Below are 25,433 nucleotides of genomic sequence, written 5' to 3'. Positions count from 1 at the left end.
ATCCCCAGTACCTCCATTAAAAATAATAATAATGGAATAAATAAATAACTTAATAACATACACACACCCCAGAAAAAAAAAAAAAGAACAAAACACACATTTCAATTGGGGGGGGGGAAGATAATTTACTAAACTGTTCCAGTGAATTCCAGTAAGTGTCAGAGGGGGTACTTTTGGCGCGTAAGCCAATGCAGGCCCATCTGCCCTACATGGTTCTCAGCTCCTTATGTTGCAGTGTGGGGGTGGGGGCCTCCACACATTAAAATACAAGAAAGCACTGACCTCACTCCCTTGTGCACTGTGTGTAGGTGCTTAGGAAGACCAAGGGGGCAGGCCTGGCCATCACTCTTGTGCTTCCCCTCCACCGCTGTACATGTGGCTGGTGGGGACTGCCCCCTGTGACACGCAGGGGTGTGGAGGCAGGAGGCCCACTTTGGTCTTCACACTGAGCCCTATTGAGTCTGTCAAGCTAGGCTGCAGTTAGGACGCTCAGCCCTGACGTGACCGGGCACACATCCGGGTATGACGAAGGGCTCTGGGGGTCTCCTGGCTGTGCTCCCTGAGAGCAGCATCTCTGGGGAGCACCTGAGCACTCCCAGGTCCCTGGCCAGAACACTGTCAAAATACCACCTAGACACCTGTCACCACCCAACACTGGTGCCTGTGAGGGGATGACACGTGGGAGGGAAGGGCCTGACGGGGAGGGAAGGCAGTGCTGAGGTCTTGGGGCCAAGGCCAGTGTCACCCAGAGAGCTGACTCCTGGGGTCCCAGCAGCCTCTTCCAGGGTCTCTGTCAGAGTAGCTGAGGAGCCGCTCCTGGCCAAAATCCCAGGAGGCTCCTTGGAGCCCTAATCCTACTGAAGCAGCAGCTTCCCTCTACTTAGGAGCAGGGAAGGCCACTGCGTCACGGCATCTCCCAGGCTGGAGGCTACCCTCCCCCGCCTCTTTCTGAATGGAGGAGAGACTGTGGGGTATGTTGTCCGAGCAAACTAGGCTCTGCTGCAGCAGGTAAGTGACAGAGAGAATTTCAGGGGCTCCTGGGGGATTAAACACCAAAGAAAGGCCAGGTTTGGGGGGAGAGCATTAAGGCAGCGGCCACTGTGTCTCTGGGGCCTCTAAATCAAGGTCTCCTCTTCTCCCTGCTGTCTGTCTGTCCTTCCCCAGGTGAATCAAGTCTATTTCCCAAGAGCACTGGGGAGCTGGGACTGCAGTATGTGCTGGGCTCCAGACACATCAGTCTGCTTGGAATTGTGTGGCTGAGGGGCTGGAATGTTCTCTGGGATCTTAATGACTCAATGCAACTCTGGAAATGGATGCAGGAGAAATCTGAGGTTAATCCAGCTCCAAGGAGCTAATGGATCTACGTCAGTTCCGGCGGTAGAGGCCAGAACAGCTGTCAAAGAAGGAGCCCAAGGATTTCTTTAAAAACTTATGAAACTGGTGAATAGGGACCAGCACTAAAAAGAATATGAACAAAAATCTGATCGAAACTAAAGTGCAGGACAAACGTAAGGGACTGTCCTTATCATTGTTTAGAGGAAAAAAAAACCAAAAAAACTGGATTAACTATATTCTACAACCACATTTATCGCAGAACTTCCAAGTTTTAATTTCCATTGCAAACCATCACCTCCTCATGCAAGGTATTTTCCTTATTCACAAAAACAAAGGTAACACTTTGTTTCTTCCTACCTTTTCAGCTTCATCCCATATCTCAACCTCTCCTAGAAAGTTTTCAGGCCTTGTGGACAAAGTTAATTGAAAGGAGAAGCCAAATGTTGAGTAAATAGACTGCAAAAACTGCAAGCATCCTTTTATTTCTTCTTCAATCTGAAATTAGAGTAAATGAAAATGACCTTAAATAGAAAATCAAATTAAATCTATTTATGGCATTAAAAAAATTCTTCCTAATGTTAGAGCAGGCAAGTAGCAAGATATGAGCAAAGGGGACATAGGCCAAATGGTAGGAACTGGGCAAAAAAGGAGAGGGACACGGGGCCAAAGGCAGGAAACCCTACGTCATGTAAACAATAGGAGTCCCTTGGCAGAGGGGAAAAAAAAAGCAGGAAACTCTAGACTGATAAGTGATCACACATTTTGGGGTGACAAGTGTCCTGGAGGCCAAAAAAGAAAGGGGCTCCTCCTGACTGCTGGGTGACTGGGAGTTCTGCACCCTAGTAGGCTTCCTCTGATGACACCTTGCCTGGGAGAGGTGGGAGTGTCTGACCTTTACTGACCACACGCTCATAAAGGGTGGGTCATTACTGTGGAGTGGTGGTAAAAGTCTTATCTCCCCACCAGACCCCTTTGACACCACTCAAGCAGGAAGTGGAGGGACACCTGGGAGTGCTAGGTGAGGGAAGAAGTCCAGGCTCCTACGAGGTCTCCACTGACAGTATGGGGTGGGCATGAGGTGGGGGAGACAGGGTGTCCCTGTTAATGCCTGGCAGGGATGTGCAGAATTGGTGTTATTTCTTCTCTAAATGTTTGGCAGAATTCACTAGTGATTCCTTCTCGGCCCAGAGTTTTCTTTATGGGAAGGCTGTTAACTACCAATTCAATGTCTTTAATAAACACAGGACTACTCGGATTATCTACTTCTCCTTGAGTAAAGCTTGGTAGTCTGTGTCTTTCAAACAATTGTTCCATTTCATCTAATCTGTCAAATTTCCTGCCATAAACTTGTTCATAATATTGCCTTATTCTTCTTTTAATACCTATAGAATTCGTGGTAATATCAATTCTCTCAGTTCTCATATTTTTAATTAGTGTCTTCTCTTTTTTTTCCAATAAAACTAAACATTTATGAATTTTATTGATCTTCCAGGAGAACCAGCCTTTGGTTTTACTGGTATTTTGCATTGTTTTTCTTTCTTTTTTTTTTTTTATTTCACTGATTTCTGCTCTGCTGTTATTTCCTTTCTTCTGCTTACTTCTGATGTAACTTGCTCTTCTTTTTCTAGTTTATTAAACAGAAGCTGAGTTTATTGATTTGAAAACATCTTTATAAATGTAGGCATTTAGGGCTATAAGTGTCCCCTATAAGTACCATTTTAATGGCATCCCACAAATTTTGATGTAATGTGTCTCTTTTCCACCTCATTTGGTATAGAGCTGACCCCTGAACAACCCCCACATGATCAAACCCCTGCATATCACTTTACAAGTCGGCCCTGTGTCTGCAGCTCCACATCTGCAGATTCAAATGGCCGTGGGTCATGCAGGACTGTAGCACGTGTTTGAGAAAAACTGTGTATAAATGCACAGGTGTAGTTCAAATCCATGTTGTTTAAGGGTTAACTATGTCACATTTTCTAATTCCCCTTTGATTTCTTATTTGACACATGGGTTATTCAGAAGTGTATAATTCATTTTCCAAAGACTAAGAGATTTTCCAGATAGCTTTCTATCATTGATTCCTACTTCAATTTCACTGTGGCCAGAATACATATTTTGTATGAATTAAATATTTTTAAATTTACTAAGACTCATTTTATGGTCCAGAATATGGTCTATCTTGGTGAGTGCCCTGTGTGCACTTTCAAAGAATGTGTCCTCTGCTGTTATTGACAGGGGTGGGGGGTGGTTCTGTAAATGTCTATTAGATCAAACCATTTGATTGTGGCCCTTTGCCTGACAATTTTAGTTTGAAATAACATGAAAACCTAAAAGAGTAAACTCTAACTCTTAGGCAATACTGAAAAACAAACACATTCAAAATTCTACCAAATACCTTAAAATAGTCCACTTAATGTAGTTAGGTTAATATAATTGGAGGAGGCTTAAAAGAAAAAAGTAATACATTTCATGTCAAGCAAAACAACCCAATCAAAAAATGGGCAAAAGACCTAAATAGGCATTTCTCCAAAGAAGACATCCAGATGGCCAACAGGCACATGAAAAGATGCTCAACATCACTAATTATTAGAGAAATGCAAATCAAAACTACAATGAGGTATCACCCCACACAGGTCAGAATGGCCATAATTAAAAAGTCCACAAATAATAAATGCTGAAGAGGGTGTGGAGAAGAGGAAACCCTCCTATACCGATGGGAATATAAATTGGTGCAGTCACTATGGAAAAAACTACAGTGGTTCCTCAAAGAACTAAAAATAGAGTTACCTCATGATCCAGCAATCCCACTCCTGGCCATATATCTGGAAAAACCTCTAAATGGAAAAGATACATGCACCCCCATGTTCACGCACTATTTAGAATAGCCACGACGTGGAAACAACCTCAGTGTTCATCGAAAGATGACTGGATAAAGAAGTTGTGGTGTATAGAATACTACTCAACCTAAAGAGTAAAATAATGCCATTTGCAGCAACATGGATGGACCTGGAATTCATCAAAGTAAAGGAAGTCAGACAGAGAAAGCCAAATATCACATGATATCACTTATATGTAGAATCCAAAATCTGTTACAAATAAACTTACTTACAAAACAGAAACAGACTCACAGACATAGAAAACAAACTTACGGTTATGAAAGAGGAAAGGAGGCAGGGAGGGATAAATTGGGAATTTGGGATTAGCAGATACAAACTGCTACATATATAATAGATAAACAACAACGTGATTTATGTCCCAATGTATAGTAATAAAATTGCCTTTACTTTTGATTTCTATTAGTGACTGACCATTAAAAATAATTTGAAATTGTATCAAACAGAATGTTTGATTTTTCAGAGAATTATGTTCCTTTATAATAAAATAAGTACGTTTGAAAAAAAAATTCATGTCAAGAGATTACTGATCTTTGACCCAAACTGGAGAATCACAGGATGTTAGAGCTGTTGGACCTCAGAGACAAGACTGAACACCTTATTTCATGGAGACTCAGGATTAAGCAGTGTGTCCAAGGCGACGTACAGATTCATGCTGACCACGCTTCACCCCAGGTTCCTGCTCACCTGCTCCACTGTGCAGAAGATGTGAGCGTCGTCCTGCTGGAAGCGCCTAACGTGAGTCAAGCCACTTAGAGTTCCCGACAGCTCATTTCTATGAAGAACTCCGAAGTCCGCATATCTAATGGGCATTTCCCTCCAAGACCGCGGACGGTGGGCAAACATCAGACTAGAAAAGACATAATAAGACACAGCTGTTACTTCGCACAGAGAAGATTAAGTAATTGTCTAAATGTTCGTAAGTTATAATTAAATGACTCAGGACTTGTACACACTTTATTCTGGTTCTTGGATCACCAGTTAACATCTTTTCCTCTCCTGTGAATGACTGAGCCTTGAATTTATGTCACTGCAGCACTCTGAGAAAGAAGTCTACTGTCTCCTCTGGAAATGCTGCTCCCTATTCCCGTTCACCAGTGAATTTCCACCCACCATTTACAATTCATTCTGAAGGCTACTTCTTAAGTAGATCATCCCGGACACCTCCCCAGACAGGGCTCGTCAGCCTTTCCTCCGGCTCCTAGAGCAGCTGGCTCTGCTGCTGCTTTGACCCTGGTCTTACTGTTTTGTAACTGACAGTCTGTCTACTTGTTCCTACCCGGCTCTGCTCATGAGCTCCAGGAGGAGATGGGCTGGGTCTTAATCATCTCTGTTTCTAGCACCAAGCACTGCAAGCCCTCAGCTGATGTTCTCCGTTGGATAAAAGGCCTCTCTTCTGCAGAAACCACCCCGGCGCCCATGTCCCCGCACCCCAAGCCCCTGTGGTCCTGCTTCCTTACCCTGAGACATGAAAATACACAAGTACATGCTCTACTTTCATGCAGCTCTCTTACAATTATACTGAAATCCCAGGCTACAGCTTCAAGTGGGGCCCAATGGAACTGAGTTAAGAAGCTGTTAACGTGGGGTTGTAGAGAATGCAAAGCACTAGGTTAGCCTCCACCTTCTGTTTAAAGAAAAAGAGGTTACAGAAAATTTACATATCAGTTTTCAGAAAATTAAAGATAAATATCTATTTTTCACATGCTCTTATCATCAAGTTAAACTTCTTAATTTAGTCTTTACCGAAAGTGAAAGCTTTCTTCAATGTTCAGAGGTTCGTTTTAAGTAGTTATCCTCCAAGGTCAATTCACTGGAAAGTATGTCACAAAACCTCAACAGCTGTGTTATTTTTTCTGGAGAGCTGTATTTGTTCACTTCCAATTGTAAAATCTGCTTCTCTTACAAGGCTGAATTTGCATACCAAGTGCCTTTACGATAATTACATTCACTCAGAGACTCTAAGATAACATTGACGGTAAGGTGCACCATTATTTTACGTACCAGTAAGAAAGAAACAGCCCGTTAATTAAAATATGACATAACATTAAGATGCCAGTTATAAGATGCACCCCAATTTCAGGGATGTTGAAATGTGGGGGGAAAAGGCATCTTAGAAACAATGAAATCCAGTAATCTATTGATTATGGTCTCACTGGTCTTGTTATAATCAACCCATACAGGGTATAAGAACTCAATGTTCTACTAATATGCATCTCTGAAGTTTATTACTATTAGGAAGAGAAATATTAAAATAATTTGTAATTGATACCTAATATTATCCTCTGCAAAGTACAAAATACTAAATAGTTCCCAGCTAACATTCCACACTTGCCAAAGACCAAACACATTCTAAAAAGTAAATTTATTCTCCAGAATGAAATAACTTGGTAAAGATGATTACTCACCATCACTCTTCAGATTAAAGGAGTCATTTAATTCCAAAAAGCAAAGTAGCACTAAAAGCTCACTGTGATGAAGTCCGCTATGTGCTCATACGCAAAGATCTGCTTCACTTTTAATACTCACCAGTGCCCTGGACAATTGATGGGTTTAAGGGCAAAGGTGTCCTTTTCGATACCAAAGGTAAACATGTTCTCAATGTAATGCTGCCAGTGGCCCGAGGCTTCCCAGAGTTTACTGTTGTATATGTTGGGCGAAAGCACTTCTGTGAAGTTACGTTGGTGATATTCCTCCTTCAAGAGAAGTGCATTTAAAGTTAAAGGCTGCTATGACAGATCACAATTCCCAGCAAAGTCCCACTGTGAACAAATATTTGTAAATTCAGGATTATGTCGTACATCAGTTCACGGTTAATGTGTCCTCAATTGCAGGTGTAATACTTTATCATGAAAGAAAGATTAATGTATGCTCAGTATAGTTTCCTGAGAGAATCCATTTCTGTCGTTTGAAGCCGCTCAGTTAGGCAGCCTCTGCAGCTAACACCCTCCCCAGCGGAAGGCTCTGTCTATCTGGCAGAACATGGGTCACATGGAATGGGTGGTGGAGGAAGGAGGCTCTGATCAACTCAGACCTTGTATCCCCTACAGAGCTGGAGCTGGAACCACCAAGTTTCATCATCTCTTCCCTGAACACTGACAGTGCTAACGTCACAATTTAGATTTTAGCTGTCCCTGAGCTGACATCACTGCATGATGATACACTGGCTGATAGGACACTGCGTGAGGGAACAAGCAACTTCAAGCAAAGGACAAAAATGCACACTGAGTAGCAAGAGGGCTGGGCCATGCTGGTGATTCTCCTTTGCCACCACCCATTTCTTCCCCTCTCTGTCCGGCTCTGTCCCCAAAAGCCAACATCTCTGTATTCCAACACCATGTTTACTTGCCTTCTGACTTCTGGTTGGGTTTGACCAATGGGAGGTTCCAAAAGATTCAGAGTGGGAGAAGAAAGGTCAGGGTATTTATTCCCACCTCCCCTCCTTCCTGGCCTCGGGTTCACCGTGCTCTCCAGTGAACCAGTGATCTCCAGCTTCTGACAGTTACGATTACACAGTTACGGCTTCACATTATTCCTGGTGTCTGGCCACACTGGTCCTTCTCCTCCCCTCTTCAGGACTCGGGGTAGGGGTGAGGGAGTCCTGCTGGGGGTAATCCTGGGTGCGTTACCTTCTCTTGTCAGTTACCTCCGCCAGGCCCAAACCTCCATAAGCACTTCCTCCCCTGGACTCTCTTCAGTCAACCCTTTAAGTGCGCCTATCTGGACTCGCTACACAGGAGGTAAATGTTCTGGTATCTTACATGCCTGCAAAGACAGGTTTGGTTTGGAAATGCACCGAGTCCAGGGTTGTGGGGACAGAAAGCAAAAATTCTCCAAGTGGGTTATTAGCGTAATAACGAGGGAGCAAATCCTCCCTCCTAGCCCTGGTTACAGACGGGCATCACAGATCAGCTGATTTCAGGAAACCCAAAAGGAGCTGGAGAAGAGAGTTTCACAAAAGGAACCCCATATATGTTGCTAGTGGGAATATAAAATAATAGCCATTCAGGAAAACAGTTGAGCATTTTCTTAGAAGATAAACACAAATCTACCATATGACCCTGAGCTCACACTGCTCCATGTATTTACCCAAGGAAAATGAAAGCCCATATTCATATAAAAACCTGTACACAAACAGGTTTACAGCAGCTTTATTTATTTATTTTTTAAAAGGTGTTTTATTGATTTTTTTCAGAGTAAGTACAAATGCATTTACTGTTTTTTTTTTGTTTGGTTTATCTTTTTTTGAGGAAGAGGGGGGCAATTAGGTTTATTTATTTATTTAATGGAGGTACTGGGGATCGAATCCAGGACCTCATAGGTGCTACGCATGCACTCTACCACTGAGCTCTACTCTTCCACCACAGCAGCTTTATTTGTAATTTCCTAAAACTGGAAGCAACTCAGGTGTCCCTCAGCTGGGGAATGGATAAACAATCCGTTATGTCCATATACTGGAATACACTAGTTAGTACTGACAGGCGTGAACCACTGATTCTACCCCCCTAGATGGGCCTCAAGGCTGCTATGCTGAGGGAAAGAGACTAGTCTCAAAAGGGTTAAACACAGGTATGATTCTATTTATAGGCTAGAATCTTAGGGATAGAGAACAAGTCAATGGGTACGCAGGACAAAGGAGGAGAGGGTTGACTCTCAAAGGGCAGCATGAGGGCATCGTGGGGGGTGATGAAATTGCTCTGTATCTTGACTGCTGTGGTGATAACACAGTTCTGCACAGTGGTTGAAAAACTGTGAATTTTACTGTATGAAATTTTAGAACAAAAATTTTTAAGGGGGTAAGATAGAGAAAGAATAGTTGAGGGACATGGAATACAGCAGAAAAGAACTTTCAGGAGAGTCACAAAAAGATGTCCATTCAGAGAAAGACAAATACCATATGATATCACTTATATGTGCAGCCTAAAAAAAAAAAAGACAAATGAACTTATTTACAAAACAGAAACAGATTCACAGACATAGAAAATAAACTTATGGTTACCAGGAGGGGAAAGGGGTGAGAAGGGATAAATTGGCAGTTTGAGATTTGCAGATACTAACTACTATATATAAATTAGATAAACAACAAGTTCATACTGTACAGCACAGGGAACTATATTCAATATCTTGCAGTAACTTATGGTGAAAAAGAATACAAAAACAAATATATGTATGTTCATGTATGACTGAAGCATCATGCTGTACACCAGAGATTGCCACAACATTGTAAGCTGACTATACTTCAATAAAATATATGTATATACAAAAAAAAGGTAATAAATCTTGTAATGTTAAAAAAAAAAGTCTACAAATAAATGCTGGAGAGGGTGTGGAGAAAATGAACCCTCCTATACTGTTGGTGGGAATATAAATTGGTGCAGTCACTATGGAGGACAGTAGGGAGATTCCTTGAAAAACTCAAAACAGACTTACTATATGATTCAGCAATCTAACTCCTGGGCATATACCCAGAAAAAAATATAATTCAAAAAGGCACATACACCCCAATGTTCACAGTAGCACTATTTACAATAGCCAAGACATGGAAACAACCTAAATGTCCATCAACAGATGACTGGATAAAGCTGTGGTATATTTATACAATGGAATAGTACTCAGCAGTAAAAAAAAAAAAAAAAAGAATAAAATAATGTCATTTGCAACAACATAGATGGACCTGGAGATTATCATTCTAAGTGAAGTAAATCAGACAGAGAGAGAAGAATACCATATGATATCACTCATATGTGGAATCTAAAAAAAAGACACAAATGAACTCACTTACCAAACAGAAACAGACTCACAGACATACAGAACAAACTTATGGTTACTGGAGGGAAAGAGGGTGGGAAGGGATTAATTGGGAGTTCGAAATTTGCAGATACTAAATACTACATAGAAAATAGATAAACAAGTTTCTACTGAATGGCACAGGGAACTATATTCAGTATCTTGTAGTCACCTATAGTATGTATATGTATGACTGAAACATTATGCTGTACACCAGAAACTGACACATTATAAATTAAGGACTTGAACGACAGTGAGGGAAAGGTTACTGGAAGTTGAAGAGAGGAGGACCCCTGTATGTGGTGCTGGAGATGTGGTAACACCGTCATCCCACATAACGGGGGAAGCAGAGTACCCAAAGAACTCATAGATTTAGCTGTGGGACGTCTGGGCCGAATGTAGAAAGAGCAACTGACTTCTAGGTGTCTGTGATAAAATATAAGACACAAAGGCTAGAGAGAGTATTATTAAGTTTCTGAGACAAATTTAGAAGAAGTGTAAGGGTGGCAAGACCCACTGGGCTCAAAAATAGAACTTTCTCATCCTCAGACTCTCCCAGCAAAAGACTCACAGGACTCTTCAGGTCTAAGATCAACCCACGTTAGAACCTGAAGATAAAGATCTTAAGGGCGTGGCTGTGCGCCCCCTATGAAGACCTGAGAATGAGCTGGGTACCTCGCGGGACATCTAAAAGTCTTCAAACCATGCTTTGTAGACTCTCCCGGTTACAGATGAAGGTTTTTCTATTTGTAAGTAGTATCTCACAAGGCCTCATGGGCAGCCCCTGGTAGAGAAAGATCTATGCCAGAAAGAGACACAGGTGTGGTTTTTATCTAAGCATTGATTATAACTGTCTGTAAAAGGCCCCACGAAGTTCTTAAAGGAATGGTACCAGCTCGGACTGGAAAAGACATGAAAATAAACGAGGTCTTTGGACCCCCAGCCTTCCACAGAAGGAACCAAGTTGAGAGCACTGAGGAAGCGACTCAGAGGTCCACTTGGGCCACTGCTTATGGAAAGTGGAGGATAACTCAGACCTGGAGCCCAGAGGGAACAAAACTGAGTCCTAATTAAGTGTGCTTTGACCCTGGAGCAGGGAGAACTGGTGGGTAGCAGGATTTCTGTAGATTAGTGACTCCCAGTGCCTCCGACTCCTGCTCTTTGATCGGGAATGTCTACTGCAGCCTCTTCCTCCATCATCACTTTATAATTGGGGGAGGGGGGTTGGAGTGGCCCAGAGATAGCTTGTCTCTCCAGTTCACAGGTCTTCTATCGAAGAGAACTGTCCCCTATGCTATCCACCCACGGGATCAAACCCAAGGAACCTCCTCTGCTCCTACACCTAATTCAGAGGACACATTACTGGCTTCTGAGCCAACGTGGCAAACAGATGAGACTTGAAATTGTTTCTACTCAGTAGTAGAACACATTCAACAGGCAGAACTGACTCTCCTCCAGTCCTCTGGGGCTGAAGAGACAACCAGCCACCAGACAGTCAACCTCAAGCCCCACAGGGCCCGCCGAGAGACAGGGAGGAAGCAGGGGTGGACTGTGTCTTATCCAAACAGAAGCCCAGCCTGAAGGCAGCTCAGTCTCTAACTGGACTGAGTGATCGTCCTCAGTCCTGGCAATGGGTAAACGCTCTAGACTTCTGCAGTTATCTTTATACACAACATCTAGCATATAACAGAAACTGATCAGATGTGGGAAGAGGCAAGATCATATAAGAGGAAACCAAGAGAAGCGAAGTCCCTGAGAGTTTTTTGTGTGTGTGTGTAAAGGCCTATGTCTTCAGACAAGGCTATCTGGGATTTCAAAGTTCTCCCCTTGTCTGTGTCTGCCAAACACTCCCAAGCCTCAGAGACCCACACCGGCCCACCGGTGCCCTTACCTGAGCATAAAAGACCACTGGGTTATGTACATAAATGGCTGTACAATTCTGCAACCCAGACAATCAGGCCTTGGGCCTGGTCACCAGCCATGCCTGCATCTATAAAAGATAAAAGATTCCTTTCAGGCCACCAAAGAGGCTTTCTGTTTATTCCCCACACATTCCATCCCACAAACCCAGGGGCTGCATAGATTTTCCAGCAAAGATGGCACAGCGAACACAGCAGTCGTGACGGCCATTACCGCCTGCTGAAGTCTCTAATGATCTTCATGATTCTTCAAGTCTCACTTGGGGATGGAATGTTTGTGATCTCCTACCACAGCTAAGCCCTGGCCGATCCCTCAGGAAGGTACGTAGCCCAGGAGATGGAGTCCAGGGAGGCCGGCCTCCAGGGGCACAGAGAGAGAAGAGGAGGAAGGAAATGAGTCAGAGAATAAGAAACACAGTCCGTGCACTTCTTCTCAGAAGTGACTGCAGGAGGTGCTCCCCTAGACAAGAGGGGTAACAAGGAAGAGGAAGACCGGGTCAGGAAAGAGGGGAATCAGTACGGGAAAGATACCAGGGGAGTGGCCGGGATGATGATCGAAAGAAGTCCTGAGATACCAGTTGGCAAGAATCTTAGCAGCAAGTTAATTCTAGAGTGAAAAGACCAAATTTGGGGGAAAGAATTACTCAGAGATTACCCAAATCATCAGAATATGCCGCAAGGAGTTTCTGAGTTTTGATAGAAAGTTGAGGATGAAGGATTGATTGGCATGGAGAAAACTGAGTAAATAAAAATTTTAGGTAACTATTAATTATAGGAAAGACAAAAAAAAGTACAAGACAGGAAAGGCAATCCTAGGAGTCCACCCAGATCACCTCTGAACAGTCTCTACATAGTCCCAGGGAAGACTTTCTTTCTAACCTATGAACTTGGACCACAAGTAGCTCTTTCACAAAATCATTTTTTTCACTCTGCCTTGGAGCTGCCGAATCACCGGGAAGTCACATTACAGACGACAGAGGAGCACGAGTGGTCCACGGACCACATTCTGAGAAGTAATGCTTCACAGTTTAGCATCCTGTGCCAGGTACAACACCCCGGCCTTTCTTCTCTTCCACGGGGAGTTCCACTCTTGGTCTAAAATTTATCTCTGTATCACACGTGCTTCGAAACTTACATGGACAAGACTTTCAATTAATGAAGTCCAAGAATGAATTTACTTAGAGAAAATACAAACTCTCTCCATGTTTTTAGTAGAAGGCAGGATGCAACATTTCCCTTTTAGTTTGAAAATTCTTAATATTATTAAAAAAAATAGTAATAATAAAATAAAGTTAGTAGAACTCCTTGGCCATTTTACTAGGACAGAAAATCGTACAATGTAAAATGGAGGGGAATAAGAATAAAATATTTTAAAAATTAACTTACTCGTATGAACTCCATCAGTGTATTATAAATGAAGGCTCCTTTAGGAAGAAAGAAACAGCTTCCAGGACTTAGATCATGGAAAAAGAAAAGTTCTTGTTCCTAGAATAAAACAAATTGCATTTCAAGTTTCATGGTCATTGCTTAATATTTACTGTACATGTGTGATACCCTAGGTCGAGTCACGCATTCAGCTGTTTCCAGCTGTAACAACTGACATTCCAAAGTCCCTCAATACTTGACTCTATATGTAATAGCAGGTGTCAAATAATGACTTGTACTTCTGGTCACGGAGCTTTGAACTGAGCTTCTATTTTAAATTTACTGCTCATTCTTACTTGGCACCTTGGAGTACAGATCCCATGGGGAGATAATATGACAAAAAGGTCAGAAAGTCCCCTGCTGGAGGTGTGCTCTAGTGATGGTGATCATCACCGTGGCTGTCACACTGAAAGCCTGCGCAGGCTGGCCACCCCATCCACGGTCTGTCCTCGAGTCACTCGGCAAGAGTCAAGGACAGGGAGTCCACAAGTGAGTGCCTGGCCCGTTGAGCAACACTGCTCCCAGGTGGCAGGCTGAGGGTTAAACCCAGGTCTGCCTGCTTTCAAATCGTATTTCTGCTCTGTTTCCCAAAGACAGAGTATATTATCAAGTATGACAATGAAAGAAAAAAACATTTTTATACTGTGATTAAAAATGAGAGAAAGGTGCAATTTTTAAAATCTAATAAAAAATACAAGAAGTAAAGAGTCTAGAAGACATTTGGGGTTTTAGCATGAAAGGACCCAACAGCAGACTATGGGTACCATCAAAACAGAGGCAAGAGAAGAGACAAAGAGGTATTAGTTTTAACACAATTTAGTCTGAGAGGGAGGCTATAGCTCAGTGGTAGAGCGCATGCTTAGCATGCATGAGGTCCTGGATTCAATCCCCAGTATCTCCACTAAAAAAAAAAAAAAGAACGAAAGAAAGACAGACAGTTTAGGCTGAGATGCAATCATGAACCAGCTCAGCAGTGCCCAGTGCACGAGGCCCACCTTCCCAATATTCCTGTGATCTCGGTTCCTGGCTTCCTCCTGGAGCGTTTCCCAGGCTGTCATCATCTTGTTATCCGGAAAGGATATCCCATAGACCCTCTGCAGCGCTTCCATTGCAGGATTGCCCTCCCAATACGTGGAGGAATGCTAAACAGCAAACAAGGTTTGGCGAAACATATCAAACACTTGGTCACAAATAAAACTGCTCAGAAATGTGCACAGGTGGCCCTCTGTACCCGTGGCTCTGGAACCCATGGATGGAAGTCGCAGATGCAGGGTCCAGCTGACCCATGCCACTTCATCTGAGGGGCCTGAGTTGCCCTGGATCTTGGTCCCAGCAGGGTGTCCTGGAACCAACATCCCTCAATGGATGACTGTGCACAATTTTCCACCATAACAGCAACAGGGCTTACTTAAAGATGATTTTTTTGTAGCATGAGAAAGATTCTTTTAAATTCATCCTAACTAACCCTTCCCAGCCCAAGTTCAACCAGTAATCGGGATATTATGTTGTCAGTCTGTGGAGTCTAGGAATGAAAAGCGAGAAGGAGAGAGAGGGGATGAGGGAAGGCTAAACACCAGGTGCGTCACCAAGGAGAGAGTACAGGGACGTGAAGCTGGCCTTGAGACCCATGCTGGCAGTCAAGCCCAGTGCTGTCATCAACCCTCATCCACCTGGGAGATCGATGCCACCAAGACCCAGGCAGGGCAGGACTGCAAAGTCAGTCCCCTACCCCCTGACTCCCAGAGCACGCCTTCTGCATTGCACCACGGATCCCTCTGTCTTCCTCCTCTTCCCACAGGACGTTACCCTCACACGCAGATAAATGCTCTTGTTCACAACAGGGCAATTCAGGAAAACAGTATGCAGAACAATATCTCAAAATATATGAAAAAGAAATGTACTGTAAGGAAGCCAAACCTAGAACCAGACATTAAGTGACAGAAAAGTGTAAAGTTGGCCGCTTTGAGGTTTGTTTGGCCAACAGTGAATGAGTTTTTGAGAACTTTGGAATTCACGTTATAGTTCTCAGCCTCGTTATTTTTACATATGAAATGGGAATGTTAACAGGGGAGCTTATTTAGAAGAACTAGAAAAAAAGTAATAAAATAGGTGTTTATATTCTTTAGACCAATTGTCCTCAGAATCTTTGAGACTGTCACATTTTTATTCTTTTCTAGTTGATTTTACGTAAACTATTGTGCCTTGTAAAATTTCACTTGGTATAAATTTTATTTTGAAGGTTAAAGCGATATATAAAGGGTAAAAAAGGAAATACGCTGTTACACAGTAAGGTTAAGTGGTAAATAATTAAAGGCTACATATCATGTTCTAATTACCAAATTCTAAAAATTGTATTATTTTTAAGAAGCCCATATGAAAATCAAACAAGACTGAAGTGTTTTTAAATGGCACGGTGCTCAGATTATAAAAGATATTATCAAACTACTGTCTTATCTAGTTCACCTTAAATTTGCTATATATTAAGGAAAAAAACCAATCCTTACCTTGAAAATTTTTATGGCTTTAATTTTTCCCGTGTGTCTTATGTGGGGGCCTTTACAAAGGTCAATTAGTGGACCGCACCTATAACGAAATATTTAAAACATGCCAGGCAGAGTTACTGCTTTTTTGGACTATTCATTATAAACCACGTTCTCCTATGTTTTAAGTAAAGGATTTTATGTATTTGTATATTTGGGGGCAATTTTTAATTTAGGGGCAATTTAAATTGATTTTGAATTTACGATGCAGGGGAGAGGCGATTCATTTAGTCTCAGAGCCCAGTCTTTCCTCCTTCGCTCAAATTCAAAAGCTGCAGAATCTTTGGAACGAAACAGTGCAGAGATACCACTTTTCATTCTCACATCATAAGGCTCTTGAAAACCTTCACTGTCATAAAATCAAAAAGCCACTTCCCCATTGTAATTTTCAAAACGAAAATTATATGAGATTTATACAAAGTGCATTAACTCGATACTTTATGTTAACAATAAACTTCACCAAACCCACAGAACAGACAACACCAAAATGGAACCATAATGTAAACACTGGACTCTGGTGACTACCGTGTGTCAGTGTAGATGGATTGTAACTCGTGTCCCACCCGGGTGGGGAATGTTGATCGTGCATCTGTTGGGGGAAGGGGGTATGGGAACGCCCTGTCCCTTCCCCTAAATTCTGCTGTGAACCTAAAACCACTCTAACAAAAATAAAGTCTATTTAAAAAATAAATAAATGTCAAGGGTTTTTTGTTTTTTGTTTTTAGACCCTCTGGTTTCACAACAAAATGCCTAACTGTCTCTTGGTTTGTTAAAACTTTAAAACAGCACACCAACTTGCAATGCAAATCTCAGGCAAGAGTTTAGGTCAGAGAGGACACCACTATTAAAACTCGTAGACTCACTCGCATCTACAGTGAACTGGAAACCACCAAACCTTAATAAGTGCAGACTTTTCTCCTGGTACAGAAACATTAACAGAGTTAAAATACTAATAATGCAGGTCAGGGGGAAGGTGACTGAACACCAATCAACTTAAGGAAAATTTAGTTAAAAAAAAAAAAGTAAGTTGTTCCTTAACTATTCCAACCAATTTAAAGTATTTTTTAAAATTCACTGGTTAAAAAGTTAAAAATTAAAATAAACACCTAAAGAAATTGGCCTGTTCACCAAAGCAGCATGAGGCTTTAAACATGAAAATGTCATTTCTTTGAATGACCAGGCTTTATGCACTGCTCTCTGTCCAAGATGGAGGTCTTAAGGCAACACTTACAGAAATGGAAAAAAATGCCTGATTGGCATGAAAGACTTTAATAATCTAATCTTTAAATAATCCCACAGAAATTTATTTAGTCATTCCAGTTGATAGAATACGCATCAATGCTGACCTATGTTAAAAAAAAAAAACCCAAAAGGTCAAGTGTTAGAAGCCAGAAATGGAAAACTTAGCATCTTTTCAATTTCTTTATTTTTAAACTTCAAAATGGTTATACTAACATTCATTTGTATCATAGGTATATAATGAAACCAGGTAATTGGAGAGCAGTAAAAATAAAACAGGCAGTGTTCCCCTCAGTGTAAGACGGCAATGAGTTCATATTATCAACTTAAAAAGTGCACGGGACACAGCTTTGCATAAAGCAGATGTGATTTTACTTACAGTGCAGTAAGTCAGAGAACTGTAAGTACTTAACTGTGGGAAGTAAGTGCCCAGGTGGAGGATGTCTGTAACCAAGTGGGCAGAGGCCAGGTCTTCCCCAGTGGGACCATGGAGGTCCAGCGGGGCCCGGGAGCTGAGCTGGGACACACGGGAGTGGGTCGGAGCCACCACCCATGACGCAGCTGGGAAAGCAGACGAATAAAAAGAGCTTCGGGCAGGAGCCCAAAGTCTAACACAACCAAGCAGTTTTGCTGCGGCTTTCACTTGCCTCTTCTCATCACCTGACTTCGCCTCTGCTTCCCACCTTCACAGTGAATCCTGCTAACGCATGAAGGCTGATGCTTCTGGACTCCGGGCAGTGGGAACATCATGGGAGGCAGAGTCACGGCCAGGGGAGATGGCTCATAACAGTTCCCACAGCCCCTTAATGAGAATACGGGAGGATGAAACAAATTCCTTCCCCTAAGAGTCCCTCAAAATGTCAGGCCCTGGGCGAATGCAGTCTCACCCACATGGACAAGGACGGTGCTGAAACCAATGTCCAGAAAACAGAATTTGGGTTTTTAGTACCATCCTATAAATACAAGTGAGAAAATAATAATTTCCCTCTGGTGATAACATTTCAGAGTCCCCATCTAAAGTCGTATTGTATCAACTAAGCAAATGTACACACAGACCACCCCCACCAAGACAAACTGCTTCTACCGCTAATGCCTTCAAATTCGCCACTGAGCAGTGCTTGAAATTCACACACTTTACCTGTAAACTGTGGTTGTCGGAGTGTTAACCTTCTCGTTCAGGATGCGGCATTTAAATTTATTGTACTATAAAGAAAAACGTATTTACATATTATCACATAAAATGTTTAAGTGGGGAAAAAAATGCTCACTTCTTTCAACAGACATTGAATGGGTGTTGACTAAGTTCTTGATGCTGAGGCCGTGGGGCAACAGAGAGCTCACAGCCCAGGGTTTGCTGTCCAGGATGGGAACCAAGAGGCCACTGAGCATTTGAAATGCAGCTAATCTGCAAAACACACTGGATTTCACAGGCATAATGTGAAAAAAAGAATATAAATACCTCATTAATTATTTCCTATGTTGGTTTCATGTTGCAGTAATATTTTTGATTTACTGGGTTAAATAAAATGTTATAAAAATTAATTTCAGCTTTCTTTTACTTTTAAAAAGTGGCTACCAGAAAATTTAAGATTACATACACAGCTCTGATTTGTGGACTGCATTACTGGACAGCACTGTTCTTGAAGATTCCAATTTTAATGACATAAATAAAATTCCGAGGACATAGCTACATTATGGATCTGTGCACAAAGTAAAACAAAACTTAGAGTAAATGATATCATTACATTAAAAAACTTAGCTGGCACTTTTTCTTTCTTCTCTGCCTTTATTACTACCACTATGGTGCCAGACACTGTATACTAAATAACTACCTAAAAGAGGTAGTTTTGTTGGAGGAAAAAAAAATAGATTTGTGTGATTTAACTGTTTCATACATATATGTTAAAAACAAGTCATTTTTCTTCACAAGGTTTGATCGAGTTTAGTTCTCAACCCACAGAATGGGCGAAAACAATTGCAAATCAGGTGTCTGATATGAGATTAATAGTCAGACTATATCAAGAACTCCTACATCAAAAAACAAAAAACTCAACTCAAAAAAAGGTGAAAGGTTTGACTAGACATCTCTCCAAAGAAGATAAACAAATGGCCAACAAGTACACGAACCAACACACGATGCCAACAAGCATCATCAGCCATTAGAGCAATGCAAAGAAAAACCACAGTGAGATGCCACCTCACACCCAGGAGGATGGTTAGTATTTAAAAAACAGTAAGTCAAGTTGGCAAGAATGTGGAGAAATTGGAACCCTGTGTGCCGCTGGTGGGAATGTAAAATGGTGCAGCCACGGTGGCAAAAAGTATGACAGTCACTTGAAAAATGAAACAGAATTTCTGTATAATTCAGTAATTCCACATCTGAGTTCTTCTCAAAAGAACTGAAAGCAGGGTCTGGAACAGATATTCGTACACCTGTGTTCATAGCAACATTTTTCTCACTAGTCAAAGGATGTCCATGGACAATGAATGAATAAACAAAACATGGGCTATCCTACAATAGAATATTATTCAGTCTCAAAAATGGAAGAAATTCTGACATAGGCTACCACATGGATGAATCTTGAGGACATTGTTGAGTGAAAATAGGCCAGTCACAAAAGGACAATTATTGCATGATTCCACTCATATGAGGTTCTAAGAGTAGTCAAATCTAAAGACAGAAAGAGAGGAAGGAGAGCGGTGAGTTCATGTTTAATGGGTACAGAATTTCTCCTGAGGAAGATGAAATAGCTTGGAGACAGCTGCTGGTGATGGCTACACAAGATGTGGATACACCTAATGCCACAGAACTGTCTACTTAAAAAATGATTAAAGTGGTAAATTTTATATTTTGGATATTTCACCACACACACAAAAAGAGCAGCTGCAACTTTTACCAAACCCTAATGAACTTTTTAATTCAAGCTCACGGGACTAACAATGCTGTGCTTTCAAGTTTTGTGCTTTCTCTGATATTTGTGATCTTAAAAATAAAATTAAGAATATATTTAAAGCAGCACTATACACAACAGCCAAACATGGAAGCAACCTAAATGTCCATTGACAGATGACTGGATAAAGAAGCTGTGGTGTATGTATACAATGCAATACTACTCAGCCATAAAAAGAATAAAATAATGCCATTTGCAACAACATGGATGGACCTAGAGATCGTCATACTAAGTGAAGCCAGAAAGAGAAAGAAAAATACCATATATCTCTTATATGTGGAATCTAGAAAAAAAACTGACACAAATGATCTTATCTACAAAACAGAAACAGACTCACAGACATAGAAAACAAACTTATGATCACCAGGGGATAAAGGGGGTGGGAAGGGATAAATTGGGAGTTAAAGATTTGCAGATACTAACTACTATATATAAAATAAACAAGTTTCTACTGTAGAGCACAGGGAACTATATTCAATATCTTATATAACCTATAATGAAAAAGAATATGGAAAGGAATATACGTATGTTCATGTATGACTGAAACATTATGCTGTACACCAGAAACTGAGACAACATTGTAAGCGGACTATACTTCAATAAAAAAGAAAGCAAATTAAAAACAAATGTATATATATGTTACATATGTTACATATATATATATTTTTTTTTCTTCCTGGCTAGAGGTTTTTTTTAACTGTAAAGAGTTTCCTGAAATCACCTTAAACATGTCCAAGAGGACGTCCTTGCTGACCTCCAATCTTTCGAAAGGCTGCTTCTCCTGTATGATGGCCTTACACAAGTTCTCCAGTGCTGACAGCTCTTCACTTGACACTGCTCTGCAGAGAAAAGCCCAGAGGAATCAACACAGATCTTCCAGACATCGTGCCTGTTCTTTTTTGTGGAACTTTGTTGCCCTGTGGCCTTTGTCACTAGTGACTTGCTTCCTACATCAAGGCATGAGGTCCTTTACTGAACCAGGATTTCAGAAACTCACACGTCCATTCACCAGGCAGATAATCCTACTTCTCAAAGCAGGAGACGGAGGAACCAGCGTATGAGGTACCTGCCCTGGGTTCTTAGAACACCCACGCAGGACTATAAGCAACTTCGAGGCCTGATCTTCCCACCGGCCGTCCTCATCCTTCACACACTTATGTTTTTGTTCTAAAGAGTGTGTGAGGTGCTTGCCGCACCCCTGCCCTTGCTGGCTGGGAAGCGGGTTGGGAGGATAACCTGGGATGTGAACTGCAGGGTGCCTGGGCTGACTTCTCTCGGGGACTCCTGGTTGGTGCCCTCTCCCCTCTGGCCATGTGGCCTCCCTGCCACTCCTCAAACAGGCTATACGGATCCCTACACCAGGCTGTCTCAGAGGCCTAGAACGTTCTTCCCCAAAATGTCCACAAACACCGACCCCTGAACAGCCCCAGGGTGGGCTCCCTCCATCCAGTCCCTGTTGACTATAGCTGCCACCATCCTGAGGCTGACCACCTGCCTGCGCTGCAGATACCTCCCCATGCCAGGTTACTGTCCTTCATCACGCTCATCACTCCTGTCTGTCTTCCCCCAACCAGACCACTAACTCCACGAGGACCAGCTGGTCTATTCTCGGTGGAATCACCAGCACCAAGGCACGGAACTCATGCGAGGCCATCAGCAAACCCTGCTGAACGGGTCCTGGGTGTTGGTAACAAGCAGAACCTGCTGCCCCCTGGATGCTCGGTGAGGGACATCTCCTAAGCAGTATGGGGGCAACAGACAAAAGGAAGATGTACCACCATCGTCCAGGCCAGAGATGCTACGGGTCCAAATTAGGGCAGAAGCAGAGAGGAGAAGAGGGGGATAGGATAACTAATTAGGAGACAAAACTGGCAAGATTGCTGTGAGAGACTGGGTGGCAGGTGGTGGCGAGGGGCTGGGGTGATGGAAGAGTCCTCAGGCTTCAATTTTGACTGCTGGCAGCATCCTTAGGGGCCATGAGGAAGACGGAGGAGCACATGGCTGGGACTGGGGATCTTGCTAAGATTTCAAGCACAGATCCCTGACTGTGAGCCACCTCTCTGGTATCCACCTGGGTGCAATGCCCCGCCAAGGTGGACGGCGCCCGTTAGATACCAGAACTGAGTGAGTGCTCTCTGGGGATCAACCTTACAATTCCGGTCTTAATTAGGTCTATGCCCTGGCAACTCCTCAACTAGATTAATCACTCCCTTCTGAAAAGAAAGAAAACTATCTGAGAAGTTATCCTTGAACCTAAACTCATTAAAAAAATAATTTTCAAAAAATGCTTACCCAGTCTATAACCACATGATGTAATATATTCACTCACTGGACGAAGACGTAACCATTGTAAAACAGCGAGCTAGAGGAGACGTGAGTCTGCAGAGGTGTTACCTGTCTTCCAGGAACATGTCATAGTAAAATCCAGCTTCAATGGGTGGCCCATAGCCTAAGTGGCCTCCGTAGTAGAGTTCCATGGCCTCCCCGAGAACGTGGGCACTGGAGTGCCAGTACACCTGGGGGCAGGACAGAGGCCATGCTGTCAACAATATGTCACAGGGAGGAGAGGGCAGAGTTCAGTGGCAGAGTGCATACTTAGCATGCACGCGGTCCTGGGTTCAATCCCCAGTACCTCTATTAAATAAACAAACAAATAATAAACACAATCACCTCCCCTCACCCCCCCAAAAAATAACACGTCACAGGGAATTATCAGGCACATAACACGTGGAAGCAAGGGTAACACACGGAAGGGGCTAGACACCAGGACACAAGGCAACATCAATTTGAACAGAACAACTGTGACGACAAGGGCAAGTTTCCTGAGCCTCCGTGGAATTCCAGCAGGGCCCTTGGCTTGGTCCCAGGGCCCAAGTGCTGCTCTGAGTCACAGTTGAAGCACAGCCCCCAAGTCATTTCCTTCCATGCATTTTACTGTGAAAGCCTCAACCATCCACTGGCTCGGAACACTGAGCAGAGCAGCCACATGGAGCCGGGTTCAGACCCAGAGCCGAGGACGACCCAGGAAGTGACGGACACTGGCTCCCTTCCTTCTGCCCCAGGCAGCCTCTCCGAGTCAGATGCGGAGGGCTTGGTGGCTATTCCTGATACCACTAATGTGAACAAGATTTTGCATCCACACAGCAGTCTCCATGCATAGACCAGCACGTGGCTGTGGGAGTTTGAAAGATGACTCAGGAAGACCAAGGTATCCCATGGAAGGCCTGCTGGCTGCCTGGTCCCCTGGGCAGGGTCCACATGAGTTCATTTACCAGAGTCCAAGGGCCCATCACTAGCTCTACAAGTTCAGAAAACTGATTTGGTTTTGAATTACCAAGGAATCCATGGTTTAGGGATAAATTAAAACTAACCAGTCACTGAAAGTGCTTGCACTTTCTTTCCCTTAAATAGGAAACGAGTGACAGCAGTTAGGAAGCTGTCTGAGATAAGACATCGGAGGAGAGGGATTAGCTGGCTGAGCAGACCAGGTGCAGCCTGGACCCAGGGCAACAGGCTGGGATATGATCTGCAAACACCCCAGAGGGTCTGATCGGTCCTAGGGCAGGGCCCCTCTGCTCTGGAGGGTGCCACGCGGCAGGCAAACTGCCAGCATCAGTCCAAGCATTTTCTTTGGTGCAGGTCTTCAGTATGTGGCTTTGTACATAATTTACGACACAAATACCCCAAGTTCGGTTGGTTGGTTGGTTTCTAAGTACTTACAGCTTGGGCTTCCTCATTATCAAACAGAAGCAGCTCTAGAGTGGAGTCCCCTTCCAATGGGCGGTCCAAGTCCCATAATTCACCATTGACTTTGGCTACTACTGTGTCTTCAGCCAGCTCCTGACTAGTGAGAGAAAAGTCATTTGGGGTTAACTTATCACCAGCTACAAGGATTCACTAAAACAAAAGTTGAAAATAATCTCCCGGGCTCGTTTCTTCTTTACATGGATAGAAAGTACAAATGCAAACTAATAGGACAGAGTTTTTTTAAAATTCTGTAACATTTATTTTAAGCACAAAAGTCACGTTATAGTTCATGGTAAAAACTCAGAAAACAAGAAAATGCCCAAGAATAAAATAAAAATCACATACATCTCACTACATGAGGTCGCCTCCCCAAAGCAGGAATAATCATCTATGCAATCAATTCTCAGGAAACCAAAGGAACAGGCAGTAAAATTTAATGAAACTATTATTTTTAAATTTTATTTTTATATCCAGTCACCTCACTGGACCTTTACGTATTCTAACAGTTTCTCCATTAATACTCTACTCTAATTCACTTTTTTACAATTTCCTCCTTGTTTAGTTGTTCCTTTTCTAACTGACTGAGTTGAATTCATAGTCTGTTTCTTTTTTCTTATTCAATAACAAAAGCCTTCAAGACTACGTATCTGTTTCTGATCACCACTTCAGATGTATTTTATAAATTTTGAAATGTATTCACCTCATTTGAAGTATTATCTGAGAATACTTCTTTTCATTCTTTTTATAAGGAGTATTTGTTTTTATTTTCTTTCACCTGATTTATTTTGTGTTTTTTTTTAATTTCCTAGTTTAACTTTGTCTTTAATTTCCTAGTTTGATTTTGTCTTGTTGCCATTTAATGTTTACTGAGTTCATAACTGGTTTCACTTACTCATAGGATGCTGAGTGTCTGCATTTTATTGAGATTCTGTGGAGCTAACAGAGCGGGGCACTGTTTGTGCCTGCAGAGGACAGACGTCGGTGAGCATCCACTAAGTCTGCCTTATCGTGTCATTCACACATGAGTAACCTTACTTTTTGCTTATTTGATCTGTCAAAAACTGAGATAGGCATGTTATAGTCTACCACTCTTAAGTTTCTATAATTTTGTATTTCTGGTTTGGTGCTATGTTATATAATTAAGGTTCATGACAAATAATCATTGTGATTATACTGTTCTTCTATTTTAAAAATAAGCCTCAGTATCCCATTCGATGATTTCGGCCCTGAGGTCTGCTGTCTGATAGGAATGTTATGACCACTACTTGCTTCTTCCCAAGTTTACCTGATACAGCTTTGCTCATTCCTGTTTTGGACAATTCTACTTCTGAGATGCTCCTGCGACCTCTCAGTCACTAAACTTGAAGGTAGTTTTAAACTGGGACCCTATGGAAATGCCCGTCACTAACTGCCCAGGGAAGAGAATGTTCTGTAACCAAATTGCACTGTCCCCACGCTGGGAACCGTTTCTTCCATGTGGGGCTTCTCAGACTTCACTATGCCCATGTGCAAACTGGCTCTTCTGAGGAAACACACACATTTTTGCCTCAAAGCCCACTTTCCCCAGCACATCTATTCATCTCTCCTGGAAAA

General features: G+C 42.4%; 1 protein-coding gene across 2 annotated transcripts in view; it reads right to left on the bottom strand.

Annotated features, from left to right (window-relative positions):
- TARS3 (threonyl-tRNA synthetase 3) overlaps positions 1 to 25,433 on the bottom strand; it is a 38,237-nt gene that overhangs the window by 9,616 nt on the left and 3,188 nt on the right. For both annotated transcript variants that reach the window (XM_074354110.1, XM_074354111.1), the window contains exons 4-13: positions 23,814 to 23,937; positions 22,488 to 22,609; positions 20,815 to 20,932; positions 18,281 to 18,345; positions 15,868 to 15,946; positions 14,359 to 14,505; positions 13,325 to 13,423; positions 6,762 to 6,928; positions 4,920 to 5,082; positions 1,693 to 1,830 (exon numbers count right to left, since the gene is read on the bottom strand). In XM_074354110.1, the coding sequence (XP_074210211.1) occupies positions 1,693 to 1,830; positions 4,920 to 5,082; positions 6,762 to 6,928; positions 13,325 to 13,423; positions 14,359 to 14,505; positions 15,868 to 15,946; positions 18,281 to 18,345; positions 20,815 to 20,932; positions 22,488 to 22,609; positions 23,814 to 23,937 (1,222 nt within the window). The remainder of the gene's footprint in view (positions 1 to 1,692; positions 1,831 to 4,919; positions 5,083 to 6,761; positions 6,929 to 13,324; positions 13,424 to 14,358; positions 14,506 to 15,867; positions 15,947 to 18,280; positions 18,346 to 20,814; positions 20,933 to 22,487; positions 22,610 to 23,813; positions 23,938 to 25,433) is intronic.

Source organism: Camelus bactrianus, chromosome 27 (assembly GCF_048773025.1).
Source record: "Camelus bactrianus isolate YW-2024 breed Bactrian camel chromosome 27, ASM4877302v1, whole genome shotgun sequence".
Taxonomy (NCBI): Eukaryota; Metazoa; Chordata; class Mammalia; order Artiodactyla; family Camelidae; genus Camelus; species Camelus bactrianus.
This window is presented reverse-complemented; position numbering and strand designations above follow the sequence as displayed.